We start from the raw sequence: 20,584 nt of genomic DNA on the forward strand, positions 1-20,584 counted from the left end.
CAAGGCTGCAAACCTTTTTGTGTGAGCCCTCTTTCACTCTCTTTAGCAACCTATATTAAAAATCTGGTCAGGTTTACATTTGCACTTCTGTGGGGAAAATTTGTTACCAGCCTGCTGTTTGAACCACACATCATAGAGGACTGAAAACTGGCAAGGACATGAGTATTTATCCTGTAAAAATAGAGGAATAAATAAAAATTCTGTTTTGATTCAGGTTTTATTTTCTTGCATTTTATGACTTTGGAGAAAACTGCTTTGGCAGGCAAGTGTATATCAGCTTGGTTTGGTGAAACTCCTGCACTGTGTTTGGAATATGCACTCAGAGACACTGTGGCAAATTGTGTTTCCAGCTCCAAATTCTGAACTGAGGATATCAAGTGCAAACATGTACCAGAGTGCAACAGTGCCAGACATTTCTACAATTTCTTCATAAAAATAGGGAGATAAGTATATAACAAAGGGAAGGATGAAGTGATACAAAGGCCATCATGTGCCATTAAAAAGAAACCGTATGCACTAGACTGCTTTTCTCTTTACATAAATCAGTATTAGATTTGTAGTGGAGTGCACCCAACACTATAATTTCTGGGAAATCAAATCCGAATTAAACAAAAGCACCTTATCAGAGAGCTGTGCTAAAACCTTGTGGTGAGATATCCTGCAGTTCAGGCTCAAATTAACGTAGATTGGAAAGAGCACTCACACAAGCCACAGAGAAAAGCAAGCCATGAGGTGGCTTTCCTTTAAAAAGCAATTTGTTTAAAAAACAAGTTTTGTTGCCTGAGTAAAGAGGGACATCCTGAAAAGTCCTGGGCCATCTAACCATCTAAACTCTTCTTCATTCCCACTCGGAAATGTACACTCAGTTCTTTCCTCGCAAAGATTAGGTGATTGCTAAGTATGGGGTACAGAAGCATTTATTATCTTTTAATACAATCTGACAGAAATACAGTTTCTACCACGGGCCATCAATGTAAAATGCTTCAAAGAAACTATTTCTGAGAATAAAGGAATCCATTTCATATGTAAGCTTCCAGCAGAAACGTGTGCATGTGCTTCTTATTTTCTAGATCTGGTACTTAGAGAGGCAGAACTACAGCAATGCTATCACCAAAAAGTCCCTCAAGTTCTTCTCTTCTTTAAGCACCAACCACAGCAGTCTTGCTGTGCAGCAGCTCCTCAGACCAAAGTCTGCTCCTGCATGTAGCTCAGACTTTTTATACAAAGCTAATTCAGGACATACTTTGTGAGTTTTGTCCAATTTAGTTGCCTGATAGAGCCTGCATTCAGCTGAGACAGAGGAGCTGCTGATCTCAACAGGGCGAGACTTGCAGCCCTTTCCCTAATACTCTGCATGTGTGCCCAGACCTCATTCTCAAAAGACACAAACACTTCATCAAGCAACTGTGATAACACATACAGCTGACTTTCAAGGGCCAGTTTTACATAAGGAAGCTAAGAAAGGTTTCAGGAGATAGGAAATACCTGTATTTTGCAGGCAGGGGACAAGGCTGTAGGCAGTTTTTCTTTTTGGCATTTGCTCATTTCAGATTACACCCTTTGAGAGGGGATTTCACTAAGAAGTTCATGTTTTTAATAGTGACAGGAATTTCATCTGAAAAAGGAACTTCTGGCCAGTATCATACTTTTTTGGTAGAGAATGTTAATGACACAAGACTAACTGCCTTTCCAAATCAAATAGAAGTAGCACTGCATACCAAAGAGGGACTCATTTGGCTGTACCCTGTGTATGAAGACACAACTGAATGTGGTGATCAATTTAAAAGGCTTCTCAGCTAATGAGACCACTGGTAGGCATTGATCTCCTCAGGAAACAGTGATGTTGCTGCTACAGATGCTTACAGAGGACAGACTAATAAGGCAGCTTACCTTTTGAAATGGCTCCACAGGCCATGACTTTGCAGAGGTCACTGCTTTATATGCAGCCCATGACCCTCCTTGCCCCTCTCTGAGCAAGCAGGGAAGGAGATCAAACTATCCCTAGAAGAGACAGTGAGGAAAGGGGCACAACCTCATATTTGTTTGTTTTGCTGCTAGACATAGGCTCTCAAATGATGGAAGTAATGAATCTCTCTATTTTGCAAAGTATGCAATAAAACACAACTGCTCTAACACTTCTCTGCAAACATGTTTCTAATAATTAGCAGTTTATAAACGGAGTTATTTCAAGATCCAAGATGTCACACAGCATTTTCTTGTTACTACAGGATACTACATTCCAAAATGGAAATGTATCTGAGCAATATGACCTCAACAATATCTGGGGTTAATCCATTGCCCAAGACCCTCCTTTCTCTTCCCCCCAGAGGATTTCATTGGACCACTAATATTATTCTCTACAATATGAAAGGTTTTTGGTTAAGCAAAATTGCATTCACTGTAGGTAGGCTTTCAGCTCACCTCTTTCCATATCTACATCCAAATCCATACTGACTCTCCTGATATAAGTTTAATAACCAGTGTATACAAATAATCTTTTCACAGTCAGACACAAGATGTGCTGCAAGGCAGCACACATTCTTTTCTTAACATCAAAACTATCAGTCAGTTTGGTTTCCTGGGACAGCTCCAGCTGAAGGCTCACAAGATTCTCTTACATTAGTGGACAGAAAGTTGCCAGCCAGTGCCTTGTCAGTGTAAGTCCCTACACCACCTGGAGACTGTCTAATTGCCAACATGAAGATGTACCATTTGAGACTGCTTTTGACAAGACCAAGCTTACTTGCAACAGAAAAATCATCCCAGCAGAATTCTTTTCACCATAAGTAACAAAAAGTTACAGACAGGGAAGATGAGAGAAAGGAAGGGATATATCTCCATTTGCAATTGAATAAGGCTTAAAGCAAAAAAAAGGCTAAATGGGAAGATAAGAACCCTCACAATTCCCATAGAAAAGAGTCTTATAATTGAGGACTCTGTACTGAAAGATCTGATGAGTTTGTGATTGGGTTAGGCTTAAAAAGCATGAAGGTGTTTATAAAGGAACAGACAGAGATACAAAGCTTTGCATGGTCTTCAGAAGTCATAGAATCATAGAATTACCAAGGCTGGAAAAGACCTACTAGATCATCCAGTCCAACCATCCTCCTAACACAAACAGTTCTCACTAAACCATGTCCCTCAACACAACATCCAAACGTTCCTTGAACACCTCCAGGGTCAATGACTCCACCACCTCCCTGGGCAGCCCATTCCAGTGCCTGACCACTCTTTCAGAGAAGCAGTATTTCCTAATGTCCAGCCTAAATCTCCCCTAGCACAACTTGAAGCCACTCCCTGTAGTTCTATCACTAGTTACACAAGAGAAGAGGCCAACCCCCAGCTCACTACAACCTCCCTTCAGGTACTTACTGAGAGCAATAAGGTCTCCCCTGAGCCTCCTCTTCTCCAAACTGAACAATCCCAGCTCCTTCAGCCACTCCTCATAAGACTTGTGCTCCAGAACCCTCACAGCTTCCTTGCCCTCTCTGGATGCACTCCAGGGCCTCAGTGTCTTTCTTGCAGTGAGGGGCACAAAACTGAACACAGTACCCAAGGTGCAGCCTCACCAGTGCTGAGTACAGATCTTGACAAATCAAGGTGTGCTGGGGGGAAATCCATATTGGGACAAGGGACAAACTGCAAAATACCAGTAGACAAACACTGGCAATATATTTTAGGAAAGTGCCCTACCTGGAGGAAATAAAATAAAGATGTCAAGAAAGTCATCAGTGAGAAAGCTCCAAAACATCTGTAGATTAAAGGCTTGGCAAATGATGAAGGAACTGGAGCTTCTAGCATGGGACAAAAGTTGTTCCTCCAAAGGTCATAGAGGAGGAAAGAGCAATCAGTCATGCTAGAAACAAAGGTGAGTAATTTCAGGAATTGAAGATAAAAAAGACAAAGGTGACTGAACAGCATGGTGTGTTAATTATGTGATAGAGTTGGTTTGGATCAGTTGAAAATAAATAGAGCAGAATGATCTAGCAAGGCAGGAACCTCACTGCCAATAGAATTAATTATAAAGAGTTAAGCCATATCTAATTCTTACATTAAGAAGAGATTATTGGGAAACAGATTTTCACAACATATTTCTTCATTAAGCTGTAGAACTATGGTAAATATAGGAAGTTCTCATTTTTTCCCATGTGGATTAGATTTCTTTACTAGTCACTAAAATACATGGGAGGGTATGTCATCTAGATACTGTTTGGTTAATTAGTCTTGGATTGAATGATCACATGTTGAGTCAGTTAGAGAAAGAAAACACTAAATCAGTCTGTAACCTACAGTTTTCATTTGAAAATATGTATTTTGAGAAGCTAAGGGAAATTCACTGAACCAGAGCTCACAGATTAAGGAATGTAGTAGGCTTGGAATGTTTCAAGTCAAAAAAGTAGAAAAAACAACAGAAGCCAAACCCTTCTTAATCCTCAGACTATCCAAAAGAAAAAGAAAGAAAGAAGAAAAAAAAAAAAGGCCCAGATTTCCCAAATTAAAAGAATAAGCAAATGAGGGAATTTAAGGAGGAACTTTCAAGTTTTACTTACTGAAATTGATCTTCAAGGAACATCTCTCTTCTTTGCATTTCTTGTTGCCTTTTTTTAACTTCAAGTCTCTCTGCCTACAGCATTAAAAAAAAAGAAAATATACTTGAGATTTCTAGTCAGGAAGAAACAAACTGATTGTTTTAATTCAAGTATTTCAGTACTCTGATTCTAAAAAATTCAGCAGTAATTGGGTACACAAGTGACCCAATCCCAAACTGAATTAAAGTATTCAAACATGACCAGACAAATAGCAGCTAGTAAGTTCATGAAAAGACCAGAATCAAACAGAAGAATACACCATAGTCCTGGCAGACTGGTATGCCCTCAGCAGGGGCCTCACAGCTTCTCAGCTCTTGTGCTGTTTTTAGGACCATCTCTTCCAATGACTGATGAAACACTGGTTATAGCAAAAAGTGTGAAGGAAGAGAATGAGAAACAGAAGACAAAAAGTGATCATAATCCTGAAGAACTGGAAACACAATAATTCAAGATCATAGACATATGGCCTTCAGGAGCATTACATACTGGCTAATCTGAATAATGCTTAGGTAGATGAGAATGAGAGACATTTAGGCTTGTTTATCCAATGTTATTCCACCTCAAATGCCACATGCAATGCAAGAGTCAACAAAAGTCTTGACACACAACACTCCTGGGAAAATCTGAATAATTCACAAGCAGTCAGGTCCTTTAATATAAAACTGAACGTTTTTCAATGAAAGGGTAATTTAAACTCCTCCTCAGAGCAGCAATAGGAAGCTCAAGTGAAAGTCCAGTCAAAAGAGGCAAGCCAATTTTTTTTTTACACATAGGATGTATATAGGTCCAGTGAGAGAGCAGTCAAAAGCCAGTTCTGTGCATTAAAAACAACAAATTATAAGTGCTAAGCCATGATTTCAGTTCTGATACAGTTTGAGGACAAGATCCCACTTTGTGGTTGGTGAGAAGTTGCAAGGAGAGTTCCATGAGGAGCATTATGTATAAAGCATATCACTCCACAATCTGGGTAAATTCTGACAGTGTTCAAGGAATGAACATCTTCTTTGCTCCTAACCCCCCAATCAGAGATGAATGATTTTCAGGCAAAAGACTCCCACTTATACGTGCAACTTAACAAGGGAAGAAAAAAAAGACAAAAATTCACTGGCATCTATTATTGGCCAGGGCAGCACTGGTAGTTCCCATGCTTTGCACAATCACTACTCAATCATGAAAGCTGATACCTTTATGTCTGAAAGAGCATTCAGCACAAGATCCACCATCATATTGCAAGCCTCCCTTAAAGTTCAAATCCAAAAATCACTGGAGCTACCCTGCTCCAGCTTCTAATAGAAAGCAGTGTTATTAACTTGGACAAATGTAATCCTTCAAATATCACAGTATCATCCTCAACTCCCACTACATTAAAAAAAAAAAAAAAGAAAGAAATATCCTATTTCCTTCCCATCAAAACGTGGCCTGAAGAAAATTCCAGCTTATTAAAATGGTGGTGCAATTGCTTCCTAATGTGGAAGTTTACCCTGGGACCCTTGTTTAGGACACATACAAATGATGGGAAATGAGATTGCAACATTCTCTAACTAATGACAATCTATCAGTAGAGGTTGCCAAAGCACTCCACATTTGGCACAACTTTCAGAAACAAAGCCAAGCATGAAACAGCTGTGATATTGAAGGTAAACATGTTGAAAAGCACTAGCAGAAGGTCTGTAAAGTGCCTGGTTTTAACAAATTCCCGAAAAAGGCCATCCATGATGATTAATAAAGCCAAATTAAAGAGCACATGATTTGATAGAGAATAAAATTAAATTACAGTATGTTCTAAATAGGACAGGTTCTAAAGATGGCAGGACTGTTACTATGTAATGTAAGCGCAAAAGTAGGAAAGTTCCATGTGGTAAAATTACACTGAGCATTTTCACTTCAAATCTTCTAATCTTTTCATATGTTGCCAACATTTAAAATATACAGAGGAAATGCCAAAGGCAGGATAACAGGAACATAGATTGAATGAAAGGAAATAAAAATGTGCAGCACACTGAAGTTAAACTGTTTGATGTATAGCAGAAATACATAAAGTTTAAAAACCAAGGAACCAAATATCAACCACTTGTTTATTTTCTTGGAAACTCTGAGAAGTTCTTTCATCCAAAAGACTCAAAGAAGTTACGGCTCAATCTGGTCAAGATCTGTCATGTGAAGGCTAAAAAAAATACCACACTGCAGATGCCTGCTGCTAATGAGCAAATAATACTGCTTCTCCTGTATTCCTACACTTTCTGAAGATCAGACACACATCTCAGCGTGAGGGAGAAATACAGAAACAGGAATTCCCCTGCTAACATTACAAAATCTCTGTAAAATTATTTCTGAGAGCTCTCTAGCTTAAGGGTAAAGAAAAGCCAAATTTATGCAGTCTGGGATTAGCCTGTAGACAAATCAAACCAGTTGCAGGACAAGATGCCTGACGATGCCTGCACAAGCAATCCCGAATTCCACTCACTGCTACATATAGAGATTTGCAGATTTCACAGAGTGGTCCTATGGAATATAAAATGGTAAGGGAAGGATCCATCTTCTGTCTGGGAGCTGGAGAGAGAAAAAGTCAATGCCAAACATGTTGTTATTCCAGCAGCTAATCTCATGGTCGATTAAAGAATACCAGGGACAGGCAGGTGGACTCTTGTACACAGTCACACAGACCTTCCACATTTGAATGTTGCTTTGGCAGATGCCCATTTTTTATCACACAGATAAAAGAAGAATAGATGTTGCTTTTCTGTGCAAAACAAGTATTTAAGCAATGACATAAACAGCTCTAAATCCATAGGGCTTCACCATTTGTGTTTGGTGGCAAAGTAGCTTTCCAGTTGTGAAAGTTTCAGAGTTTTTGTCAGTAAAGTCAGTTAGTCAGTGCCTCCTTTCAGACTGTTAGACAATTTGTTTCTTGTTGAGCAAAAAGACTGGTCAGCAAGAAGAAGGTTTGTGGAATTGCTGAAAGACTTGCTCTCCAGTGATGCTTTGCAGGTGTGGTGGACTACAAATCTACGGCTATGACAGAAATTTTCTCTCCTTTGGAAACCTATAGTGCCTATAGAACCATCTGTTTAAAATTCACTTTCTGTCATATGTAGATTTCTGGAGCCTTTCATCTGGAGGCAGGGTGAGCTAGCCAAATCAACACCTTTTAATGATTTATATTCCAAGAAGGAATATACTAATTTCATCAGTCAAATACTATTATGTCATCAGTTCAATCACTATTATAGAAGACAATCCAAATACACAAATTAAGGTTAATGGTGACATTTCATGCTTCTTAGTTTTGTTTGCTTGCTTTGTGGGTGTAAGTTTATCTTTTTGTTTGGCAAAGACGTGCACTTTCCTTTAGAAGAAACTGATAGTTACAGTTTTACTGTCTACAACATCTATAAAGATTTTATAATCTGTGGGTGTGAAGGTAAGAAATTAAAGAGCACGAAAAGAAAACAGATACATCAATATATTTTCTAGGTATAACTACAAATTATTGCAGTCTTGCAACATTCTTCTTGTCCAGTGCCCATGGGCAAGCAACATATATTTAATAGCTGAATAAAATATAATGAATCCCCATTCTACCATTGCTATTGCCATTGCTTCTGGAGCTATACATGAACTGGTAACTGGTAATGACATTTTCAGATGTTACTACTTATTCCCCATGAGAGTTATTGTGTATGGGCTTATTACCAAAAACTAATACTAACCACAAAAAGACTGGGAACAGAGTGAGCCTCATCCAGAGGCAATTCAGGTTATTTTTGTTTATGTACCTCCTTGCACACAATCTAGTAGTGATGATTTGGGAATTAACTCTCAGCCTTCAGCTTCCACATAGAATATCATTTTTATTGTTTTGCAAACCTGAAATCTCCCTTTCCCTCATTACTACTGTGCACATCAGTACCATGCTTCTCCTCTTCTCTTTTTTCATTTAAATTCCATGTTACGTTTTCAACCAAGTGCTACTTGGCCTCCACCAAGGAGTAATGAATGAATTTTTCCACAGGCTTATAGAGCACAAGACAATAAATCATTGTGGGAATAACTCAGAGACAAAGAAATGTAAATAAAACTGAAGAATGGAAGGTGAGCAGTCACTAGTGTCAATATATGGCCAGTAGTAGCAGGAAAAGTGATCTTACATTTTAGTAATGCACCTGAATGTGCAAGCTACATAGGCTGGAGAGGTATCAGCATTTCAGGGGGTGCTCAGCACGGTGTAGTTATGTAATGATCTTTTCATGCTTTGAATGCATTTCCCACCATGTCAGCATGAATTTTACTCTATTCTTCCTGTATGTACAGCAGGCAACTAAGGATTACTATGTGCCACCTGTCACAGCCAAATCTTACAGAGAAAGTTCATGCTAAAATCAATTTTATAAGCTGTATCAATATTCACAACACTTATCCTGACCCTAGTGTTCTCTAACTCCTCAGGTTGAGTGCAACCAAATGGCTGAGTTTCTGAGGAGTTAAAGGAAGACACACCCCCAAAAGTACATTAGGTCAAATATTCTTCATTGAGTTACTAAGAGAAGGACTGGATTTTCTAACTGTCATACAGGACCATCATTTCTTTTTATGAATATTTGTTATATGGTTTCAACTCTCTAGTAACTATGTTTTACCTTTTCTCTCTGAATTGCTTTCTTTTTCAGGATTTCGGCTTCTTCAGCTGCTTTTCTTGCTTTCACATATTCTTCTCTCTTGTGCTGTGTGATGTAAGCAGAAAAAAATATTTCACATATGTACATATAAGGAATACATAAGGTAACTTTGCTTGATTCTCGTGATTGATAGAATCATAGAATCATAGAATGGCTTGGGTTGGAAGGGACCTCAAGGATCATCCAGCTTCAACCCCTGCCATAGAACAGGGCCACTAACCTCCACATTTAATACCGAATCAAAATTTCCAGAAACACTTTCCAAAGTATTTGATCAAGGTTTCTAGAATTTTTTCTTAAAATTAGACACTGAATAAGACAGACTACGCAACCATTACTTCAAATATTGGTTTTAGGAAGGCTGAGAAATCTGGCACTGATAAATGGTCATCCATGCAAGGAATACACAGATGACTGGTAACGTACAAGCATTTATAACTTTTATAACAGGAACTACTATGTACTTACAGCACTAAATGGGGGAGATGCATTGATTAATTGAAATCAAGTGAAATTTGTAGGCAGCATGCTGGAAGATACAGGGTAAGCAAGTGGCTTTGCAATTGTACAGGTTATCATTTTAGATATGATCTGTGATATGGCTTGCTACATATTTATGGACAGATTTCTCATTTTCTTTGGTGCAGATCATTTGTTTCTAGCTTTCTGCAGCGTTCTTTAGGTTTCATGACTTTCCTTTGTTCAGTAGCTGATAATTTTATAGTCATATGAAACAGCTCACGACAAGCTTTTTTTGAATTCTTAGAGTAAACAAATAAATTTATTCTTACTGACCTTTTGTTGGTATTTAGATTGTGCGAACATCATTTGCTGTTTTTGCCTTGCTTGAGCCTCTGATTCTTTTCCACCTTTAAAACAAATACAAATTGCATTTTACATGAGTGCTTAAAGCTAAAATGTCAATCATTTCAGAACAGAGCAATATAACAGATTAAATGTATGCATATACAGAACATTTTTCATAATTACAGGCACTGTCTGACATTAAAGAGAAGAGGCAGGAGACCTTTTTGATCATTTTAGCCATCCGTCAAAAGCACAAGCTTGTTATTTGCAGAGCACCCACTGTATCATCCACTCTACTAGCAAATATATCCTTCTTTGTATGATCAGTTTACTGAGAAACTATTCGATTTTCAGAAGATCTATCTTCTGCTTTGCAGATGAGTCTTGATTTTCAGACCTAGCTTACCTCACCTTTGCTCAGTTTGTCACACATGCATATAGAGTCAGAGACTTTATTGCCAAAAAGATTCTTTCTTATCATATTTAGGGGCATGGAGATTCTGATAACTGCAATGGGATGCTATCATTTGAATATCTTCTTGGCAATGTCTTGCGGCTTGAAGAAGAATCCCCTTTCCAAAATGGAAATCAAAACCTTTACTCACAGACTTGACATTCATAACTAGTTCATATACTCATATTCATAACTCTCTTCTGAGAGCATCTAGACCTCTAGTCTTGAAGTTCAGTCTTCAATTATAAAATTAAAAAAACAAACAAATACAAATTGATAGAGCATAAGGGATGGATGGAGTGATTTTGTTTCAATTATTCTGTTTTATTATTTTTCTAAGTATTTTCTTGCTTTAGGAAAGCCAGTAATTTATTCCCTAGGTTGCTGGAAACAAAGAAACAAACAGAAAAAAAAAAAACAACAAAAGCAGGACCCACCTCATTCTGAGATGGAGGGCTGTATTTTCACCTACTGATTTCCCCACTATGTAACTATTAATTCAATAGAATCAGCTAGATCAATCTGTCCTGAAACATTAAGAAAACCATACTAGATCCTTCAGGATGGATCATCCTAGACTAAAAGTAATGTTCTCCACTTATGTGCTTTTGTGAAGTTCAATAAATGGGAGATCACGCCCCTTAAGTAAGTGTGGAAACATTCCTATGCATACAGCAAACTCCATACAAGTGTACATTCAAGAAAGACTTTCCATGCAGAATACAAGCAACAAGCTTACAGTAGCAGCAAGCACACAGTTGGCATTCTGGAATGTCTCATCCCCAGGTGCAGAACATAAAATTGCTGTTATACAAATTCTGAAACCTTCTGGATGCTCAGTATTTCTTGCTTTCTCACCTGTTATTGGCAACATTAAACACACTTGTACTCATTGTGTGGTTCTGTATGTACTCTTATTTAAGCATCAGCTCTAAATAAGTACTTATGATTATCAGCCATTGCCTACAGCCTTTCAGACAAGTTTAATTCCTTTAAGTTGGTTTGACTGTAATATATCAGATGTTTCACTGAAGTCAGAATATGTTATGATTGGCTTTGTATAATGGGAGAAGAGGCAATTGCATTTATTAGGCATAATCTCTTTCTCCACTAACTGCTTGTGGAAGAGGGCGGCACTTGCATCACACATTGCTCTCATCCCTTCATGGCACCTGAAAGTTTGCCAGTCAAATACTACAGAGTTGAACTCCAGAATACTTATTTCCCTATGGAAAGCATGAATATTAAGAAACTTCAACTTAAAGAACTCTCTGGTGATTTCAACTAGATGAGTATTTTCACTTTGAGAAAATAACATAATTTTTTACCTTAATGAGTACCTGCAGTTGTGAAATTAGAGATGCTACTTTTTTTTCTTTTTCCTTCCTCCTCTGAGCTCTCTTCTGTTCCAAATTTGTTCCTCTGGGAATCCTAACATCTAATAATCTTTGCACCTTACCTCTTTCCAGAGGCACTGAACGTAATGCATGCGTCTCAGTCTCTAAGGGTCCTTCTAAGTGACAGCTAGACAGTGACTGAAGAGCTCAAATAGCCTCCTTGAAATCTTTCAGAAGCTTTTTGCTTTCTTTCCCCAGAATATTTTCAAATGTGGTGAAATCAGATCCCCACATCCTTAGCCACCACAGCTTTTCTGCTATGTCCTCTGTCACACAGTCAATCTGCACACTTTCTGAATAGACACTACACATAGACTTTCTTTTTTCAGATTTCTCTTTCTTCAGCAATAAGCTTTGTGGTCGTCTTGGGATGCATTAACACAAAGTCCACATCTGGCCACATGACTGCATGGGGAACATAGAATGACACCAACCTGCAAGGTAGGCTTCTCACTGCCAACAGTTGGGACTCACGCTGCAGGGTAAAAGAAATGTGGGACTAATGTCATCTTGATCCCAGAAACAAAGCTGTGCTGTGGAGTCGGTCCAAATTTCTCCAATTCCTACCTCATGTCAACGCTTGTATGCAGAAAATCACACTGAACTAATCTTGGGTAGCATGGCAAAGAACATGCTTAATTCCCAGGAAGCCAAGTCGGACAATGGTCTGTCAGTAGTGCACTTCCCAAAATCCCCTATGGCAGCCAAGAGAAGAAAGAAGAGCTCTATGGTTGCAAAACTAATAAAGGCATCACTGCAATCATTCACTTTGTCACAGTGAATGTTGTCCCACTTCTACTAGTGGTGTCCTTCAAGACCATCCCTCTTTTCTGCCCAACTCCTTGCCATATTCTATGCAGATGATGCTTTCAAGTTTTGTCTTGTCAGCAAGTTTCATCAGCCCTCTTCTACTTTTTGTGCTAAAGACATTAAAGAAAGATATTACAAGAAGATAGGTTTGAACACAAATACTTGAGAAGCATTTCTATTAATCTTCTTGCTTCAGCACACCCTGCTGTCCTATTCCATGTAAAAGACTGGGGGTGAGTTGTTTAATTCTTTAAAAAAAAACTAACTGCCAGAAAGGACTATATTAAATGCTTTATAGTGGTTACAATCAAAAAGATCTACTACAGTTCCTCTCAGATGTCAAGAAAAAAAGTAGTTGGTTATTGTACCAAATGCATCACTTCAATTCAGCATGACCTAACTTCATGCAGCTTTTTATCCTGTTTTTCACTTACCTACCTCTGTAGTTATTTTTAATAAAATTAGTAATAGAGAGCTTTGTACACATGCAGCCTCTAAAAGCCTGAAGCTGCAGGGATCACTTTTGCCTCTTCAGGAGCCAGCACCTTTTGGCTCTAAACCCAAAAGAGTATATTTTATGGATAACCAGAGGGTCTCCAGCAAATGCTGTCCATCTGCATGCTAATACCCTATGTGTATCACCCCCAAGACATCAACCAGACAGTGTTCCCAGCAGGCAGGCTCGTCAATTTCTTTTTTTCCCAAATGCAAGTACAGATTTTCTACAATAATGTTAACAGATTTTTTGAATGACATTCCATGCTATTTTGCTTCAGAAACATCTTCATTGCCATGGCCATCAAAAAGCACAGAGAGCAGTCAGCAGGCTCAAGTCAACCCTGATTGACACTGAATCTCATTAATTAATAGCATGTGAGAAAAACAGTGAAATATGTCTTATGTACTAAAGGACATATATGTATGGTATATATATTATACAGAAAAAAAAAAAAAAAAAAAAAAGTATTGATTTTGCAATTCATAATAGCTTACCCAGTCTCTGTGGAGCCAACTTAATTGGTCCTGGCCTGTGCTTTTCCTTCCACCGCTCCAGGTCATCTAGTTCTTTCTTAGCAACTGAGTGGGTACAAAAAAAACCAAATACATGGAAATTAGAAGCCATCCTAAAAAGCAGATAGCATTAGCTGCGTGGAGCAATTACAACTCATCTAGGACAGTCACTCTTGTTCTCAAGGAATGCAGACAACCCTGCAGCATATTACACAATCACTGGAGAAGCAAACATTTTTGCTAACTTAAGATCATATGGTAAGAACTTTTTCCTTCCCAATCATGTTTCTTAAATAAGAATGGGAAGTATGCATGGTTCAGTTACAAACTAAGACACCTCAGGATAGGTGTCCACAAGCAAGCTGAGTGGCAAGTTCCCAGTGTAGTCAGTAGGAATGTAGTCAGTGCAGCTGGTAGTGTTGGGAGGCTTGTGGGGTCAGCCCTATGTGATGGCTGGCTGATTAAATTACTCTACAGAATCAACCGACAGAGAAAAAGGCAATTTCCTTTAACAGTAAAGCTCAAAAAGACTATGGAAATAAGATCTGTATTTCAGAGTAGTACCTCAGTTGCTCAGTCCTATTAACCACATGAACTATATTTTTTAATGCCAAGCTACAGCAAACAAATGCTCTAATAGGATAAAGCCAGGCCATGGGCAGGTCTCTATAGAGGCCAATACTGACACCAGCTTCTCATTCTACCTCTAAAACAAGCCCTTAGGTACAGACTGGATTCAGTGAAGCCTCATTTTCTACTACTCCTAAGGCAGAAGAACGTTGCATGCTTGAGACCTTGCACATTGGCAGCACAAAGTGAAAGCAGACCTTTATTAAAGCAACAGTACCTATGCCCTTAAAGTCAGTCAGTTCTAAGATGATCTGCTTTAATTTCTCCTTCCAGGGGATTATGGTTTCATTCAGGGGAAGCTCATTTTCTTTCTTGCAATGAAAGGAAGCCCTGCCAATAAATCATTTCAGCCAAACTCACAATGTTTAAGAAGAAATGCTTTAATTGCATTATTTCCTTGAGAGCTCAAAATGTGAGGAGTGCTGACTGACACTCCCTACCTGTCATATTCTGCACAAATAAACAGTGAGGAGTGCAAGATTGCAGTATTTGGTCAGGTCTGCACACAGAATTTCTTTCATGGCTCTTTTGTTGTAACTTTGGCCAATGAAAGCTTTTTAACACATCTCATCTAATTTAAACAGGAATTCAAGAACCAACAGATAGTGTGGTTCTTGTTCCTTTAGCTTCTACCTTAGAAGGCTTTCAAAAATGTTTCATACATATATTTTGATTCTTCCTCGCTATAACCTAAAGCTACATTCAATCCTGCTAATGTAGTTTTGAGCTAATTCCAGAGGAAAATTGTACAAGTCAGTTTGAGTAGCTTCAGCACTGCTATTACCAAAAACCTCTTTCTGAAGGAGCCTTACTTTGCATGCAGTTGAGTCAGACGAGACTTTAATCTTAAGAAAAACCTACAGGAAGATGCTCATAGTCTTGACTTCACATTCACAGCTGCACACGCAAAAAGAATTGAAAAGTTGAGGATAAAAGTTGCAAGGGCAATAAAGCACACAACTTATTCAAGTAGACAAAATGTATGAGACAACTCAACTTACTTTGCTGCAACTGATTTCTTCTGGTTTCATTTGGAGTTATCAAGACATACGAGTTGAAACTAGAATGAAAGAAAACAGTCTCTTATTATTCCTGTCTACAAAAAAACCAACTGTACTGTCAGGGGTTTCCTTTGTCAGTGAGGTTGGTACTCTGCTTTTGTAGCAAACAACATCATATCAAAACCAGTGTTTACTTTGATTCAGCTCTTCAAGAATATATTTGGAGTTAACAGCAAATACCAAAGATAACATTTTCTGAAACTTTTTGCATAGTTTTTACATTTCTTTTTTAAGTCTCACTCTAGACTGCAGATTTCAAATCTCAGCCATTACCAAACAAACCACTTCCTCAAGACAAGAAGTTCTTCAGAGGACTACTTCCCCAGCATGGCTATCAGCGCCTTCCAGCAGAGTTTGCTCAAGCACAGAGGAAGACTACAGTCTATAGGGAAGGGGCTGACACACCCCATACCTCGAAGGTACTTGGGATCTCATGGATTTAGGCAGTCTGTCCAAGAGTTGTTAAAGGTGTGCACAAAGTTCTGTTCTTTGTCATGGTCTTAGGTGAATTGCTGCCAGATCAAGCCTCAGTTTTCTTGTCAGACTTGTGTTTGTCTGGCACCAGGAATTCCTTGGGCATATTTATTTTACTGTCATACCTAAGGTGTAACTCACTGAACAAGGGCAGAGGCCCTGTTTTGTTAGGCTGAATTCAAAACACAGTTGCTGACTCAAAGAGCTATCAATCTAATGTGACAACAAAGAAACAGGACAGGCTTTGGAGTGTATTAGAGACTGGAGGTGATCAAATGAGTGATGAAAGCATGTCAGTTCCACTTGGAGGAAATGTTTTTTATCTACACGGTATATAGTGTGTATAGAAGTTTATACTGTCAGTGCTCCAGTTCAGCAAAAGCAAAACCTCAAGGGTGCAGATTCACCAGGCATGCATAGAGCAGTGGTTCCTCCACGTAGCAGAGTACACTCACATCTCTACAGCATTCAGCATGGTTTTATCTGCACTGGTATTTTATTTCATGTTATCATGGGGAAAGCAGAAGAAAAAGGGCAGAAAACAAAGAATAATGAGGGATGAAGACCGAGTCCTTTAAAAGAGAAAAGGGCCACATGGGGTGGCTAAAGGACAAGCTAGGAAGCAGGGAGAGCTCAGTTGGCTCTGGAAAAGTAATGAGAGAAGGAAGTCTGAGACACATGCTACAAACGGGAATGAAAATCATGCAGAGATCAAGGGGCAAAAAGCTGTCCACTGTCATATCACTTTAATTCAGAGTCTGGGGAGGAAAGTATTTATATCCAGTTACTCCTTTTTCTTTGAAGACTTGTTCTAGGATGGTGTGGATTAATTTATGAGATTAAATTAGTAAAAAGTGAGCTATGAGCTTTAATGGTGCCACTTAACGTGGTTCCTTCCCTGCTTTCCAACTTACTCTGGTGCCCAGTTAGAACAATACTGGCATCTCCACTGAGCTGCAGACATGCAGAGGGCCCTTACAGCATTCATCGTACAATTTCAACTGTTACTTAAAACAAGTTTTGACAATCTGCCTTCTTGTGCATGATATAACATAACATGTTATGATTGTTTTTCAGATTTCCCTTTGTTTGATTGAATATCAGCTTATAGACCCTAAATTACCCACACAAACTGTTATGCACTTTATCAGATTCAAGAATTTTTAGTGCTTTATGCTTTTTTCTTAGTTGTTTCTAGTATTAATACCACATTTCTCTCCAGTTCATACACAAAATAATGTACATAACTTTCGCAGTGTTCTCCCTTTGCCACTGAAAAAAATGGTTGGAATTGTTAAGTTTCAAGACTACATACTTTTCTTCCAAAAATACATCAGCACATTTAAGACATCCAACTGATTCGCAGCATAAGAGACCAGTAGAGTTTTTATGTCATCAGATGTACTTTGATACCTTAAACAGATTTTTTTCTACATTAGAAATCCAATTAAAGAGACAACAACTCTGTGTGTCTGCACATGTTTAAGAATCGTGATGTCAAATCAAGCTTTTATGCAATGAATCATTTCCTTTGTCTGCTTCTGCTTTTTGGCTGGAAGGCTTCAAGTCCAGGAGGCCACTTTTCTGATATCAGAACATGGCCATTATCCAGGAGTTCAGAAGGATGGCACATGAAATATAGCAAAGATTAATCAGTTTATGAAAGAGATGGAGGTGAGAGCAGCAACACAGAACTACACTTACTGAAAGAAAAAGCTCAGCTCTGTTTTCCAAAGAGCAAAGTAAGAGCCACTGTGGTTAAAAGTGCTTGTTTAAAGGCCCGTTTCATTTCCATGTTACTGGAACAAAAAGAAAGTTCAAACAAAATGAAGATTTCAAGTCTCCTGTGGGAAAAGGAAAGGAAGAACAGAATATCAAATTTCTGTATTGTAGTATTTAAAACCTAGTATTTAAATGACACATTCTGTTTAAGTGAAGTTAAAAAAAAAAAAAAAAAAGAACATAGCATTAGTAATCCTATCTAATTTGATAGTATTCACCTTTGTCTCTATGGAAAGATAGATAACTGGGCATTGGGATCATGGGAAGGAAGTGTTAGAATGTTAGTTATGAAGTCCTACATAACCCACTAGCAGAAAAGATGTCAGATGTCATTTATCTTGATAAGAGTTTTTTCGGTTTATTTTCTCCACAGAAAAGGGGAAAGTATTAACTCAGACTGAACAAATATTGAAATTAAAAAAGTTATAACCTGTAAAACAGTTCAGAGTCATGAAAAGATTATTATCTATTTAACAACATATACAAATAGACAGAAAAATCTTTCAGTCAGGAGAATCATAGAGAGAAAATTTGCCAGGATAGCTTACAGTTGCAATTGTCATCAACACAAAGAATGCTATGTCTGCAGTCTTAAATTCATAAACTGATGGGTAACTCAAGACACTTAATTTACACTGCTTAAGGACTAGTCTTCAGTATTTTCAGGGCGCAGGCCACAGAAGCCTCTGCTCTACTTTCCTTTAGCTATGTATCAAATCGATTGTTTCTAAAGTTGAACAAACGCATGAGAACTGCAGATCAACAATAATGTTTTTTGCAGAGCTGTGCTCTTCAGTTTTTCCTCAAGCCCACTCCAGCTACCACGGGGGAGCCTCCCAAATGAAGTGTGAAATAGTTTAAAGAGTTACAAAAAAGTAATGGCTGTTATAAACTATTTCCAGTTCCACTGTGTTTTATACTGCTGGTGCATCAGTACATGAATACCACAAAGCTGAAAGCTAAATATTTCGCTCTGCTGGGCAATATGCTGCCTGCATTCAATAAGAGCCAGAAACCAAGGAGCGCATAGGGGAGAGCAACACAAATGACTAAAGCTTGGGGAAAAAATGGGCAAGTTCAGCCTAGAGGAAGGACTCAAAGGAGCCAGCACAATTATCTGCATATGAACCACTGAAAGGAAAAGGATCCTTCATATTCAATAATCAGCGAAGAGAGAATCACAAGGGAAAAATACATAGGCAATGTAGACATGTACTTGCACATGTTGTATGGGCATGTCTGAGCATATCTTTTCCTCTTTCTGTGATGCATGTGCTTTATTTACATGCTTAACTTACTATGGGAAAGGTACAGATGAAATAATGCATTAAATAATATATTAATAACTGACTTTAAGAGGAAAAAAAAAAAAGGAACAAATTGTCCAAGGACAATCACACTCTTCCTTAAAGACAACCTACAGTGAATTCTGATTATCAGGAATAATCAAGTCAATGTCACCACAAAATATTACTCTCACCGATGCTCCCATAGAATTACAGAATCATAGAATTGCTCAGGTTGGAAAAGACCTTCAAGATCATCAAGTCCAACCGCAACCTAACCATACTACCCTAACTAACAACCTCCACTAAATCATGTCCCTGAGCACCACATCCAAACAGTTTATAAACATATCCAGGGATGGTGACTTAACCACCTCCCTAGGGAGCCTATTCTAGTGCTATATCTCATGGAACAGCCATATTCTGCTAAGCACCATGGAAGCTGCCAAATCAGTGGGCTATAGGACGCCAAATCCCATAAAGCAGACAAAAACTGTGCTGTTGGTATTTGTGATTTGCAGTACATGGGCAGCCAGATGCTAATGACAACCAGCAGCCCCAGCAACAGATTTGTTGTGCAACATGCTTGGTGCTCAGGATTTGTACAGCTGTCATGTGCAGGTTTGGGTTTCTGGCTTTCCAATTTTATGAGCACCAGCATCTTACCAGTTTACAGCTCAGAAGCAAAAGTGAATTACCGAAGCTTAACATTATATACTTCCTGAGTAATCCTAGCACTCTTAACTTGAGAGACTGAAAATAAACTGCTTTAGTAGAAAATGTTTATCACCAAAAATTTGTGTCCATGGGTTTGGTTCTGTGGTTGCCACAGGCTAGGATTGAATTTCATCGCTGCAGCTCAGCTGATGTCTGAAAGCGTACTGAGCTAGGATAACTCAGTTCTGCATCTGGATCCTCTGTTTAGCTAAAGCTAACATTAAAACACCATTTTTGACATCATGAGGCCTAAGGATAAAACAAAAGGTTATACCCTGCAGGAGTGAACCTGCACTGGGAATAAGTGAGAAGGAAAAAAGAAGCAGGGAAAGATTAAAGAGAAGGCTTGAGTCAGAAATGAGCACTAAAACTACAGATGTGCACATAAGTATAAAACTCTAATACCCACAAGCTGAGAACTTCCTGAAATTAAAAACTGGTCCAAAGAGTAGAACCAAAAATTAGAACTGAACTTCTAAGAGTGAAGACGGAGCTCAGACTCAGCAGCTTGCTTTGGGCTTGGCATGTGACAGCATTGCAGGAAGAACGGCAGGTGCTTCACCCATCAACCATTTGGTGCAGCAAACCCATCAGTGCTGCAAGACGATCTCAGCCACCTTCTGAAGCTGCAAGGAAATTGTCACAGCAATGGATCAGACCAGGCAGCCAAAGGGTAGTTCTCAGCTTAGACTTGGCTTGCAGCACAGCTTTGTTGTGTGCATACACTTGTGAGCAGATTAAAACAACGGAGATAGGCTGTTGTGACTGTGAGGCTGAGCAGTGAATCGCATGAGGAGACTGGGAAACAAGATCTATAAGGAGCAGCTGAGGAAACTGAAGATGTTTAGTCTGGAGGAGGCTGAGGTAAGATCTCATTGCTTTCTACAATT

General features: G+C 38.7%; 1 protein-coding gene across 2 annotated transcripts in view; it reads right to left on the minus strand.

The window, feature by feature from the left end:
- EPSTI1 (epithelial stromal interaction 1) overlaps nucleotides 1-20,584 on the minus strand; it is a 51,636-nt gene that overhangs the window by 22,420 nt on the left and 8,632 nt on the right. For both annotated transcript variants that reach the window (XM_090131386.1, XM_031615839.2), the window contains 5 exons: nucleotides 15,376-15,434; nucleotides 13,727-13,810; nucleotides 10,061-10,134; nucleotides 9,227-9,310; nucleotides 4,551-4,624 (listed from right to left, as the gene is read on the minus strand). In XM_090131386.1, coding sequence (XP_089987512.1) covers nucleotides 4,551-4,624; nucleotides 9,227-9,310; nucleotides 10,061-10,134; nucleotides 13,727-13,810; nucleotides 15,376-15,434 — 375 coding nt within the window. The remainder of the gene's footprint in view (nucleotides 1-4,550; nucleotides 4,625-9,226; nucleotides 9,311-10,060; nucleotides 10,135-13,726; nucleotides 13,811-15,375; nucleotides 15,435-20,584) is intronic.

The sequence above is a fragment of the Phasianus colchicus genome, chromosome 1 (assembly GCF_987193195.1).
Source record: "Phasianus colchicus chromosome 1, bPhaCol1.hap1.1, whole genome shotgun sequence".
Taxonomy (NCBI): domain Eukaryota; kingdom Metazoa; phylum Chordata; class Aves; order Galliformes; family Phasianidae; genus Phasianus; species Phasianus colchicus.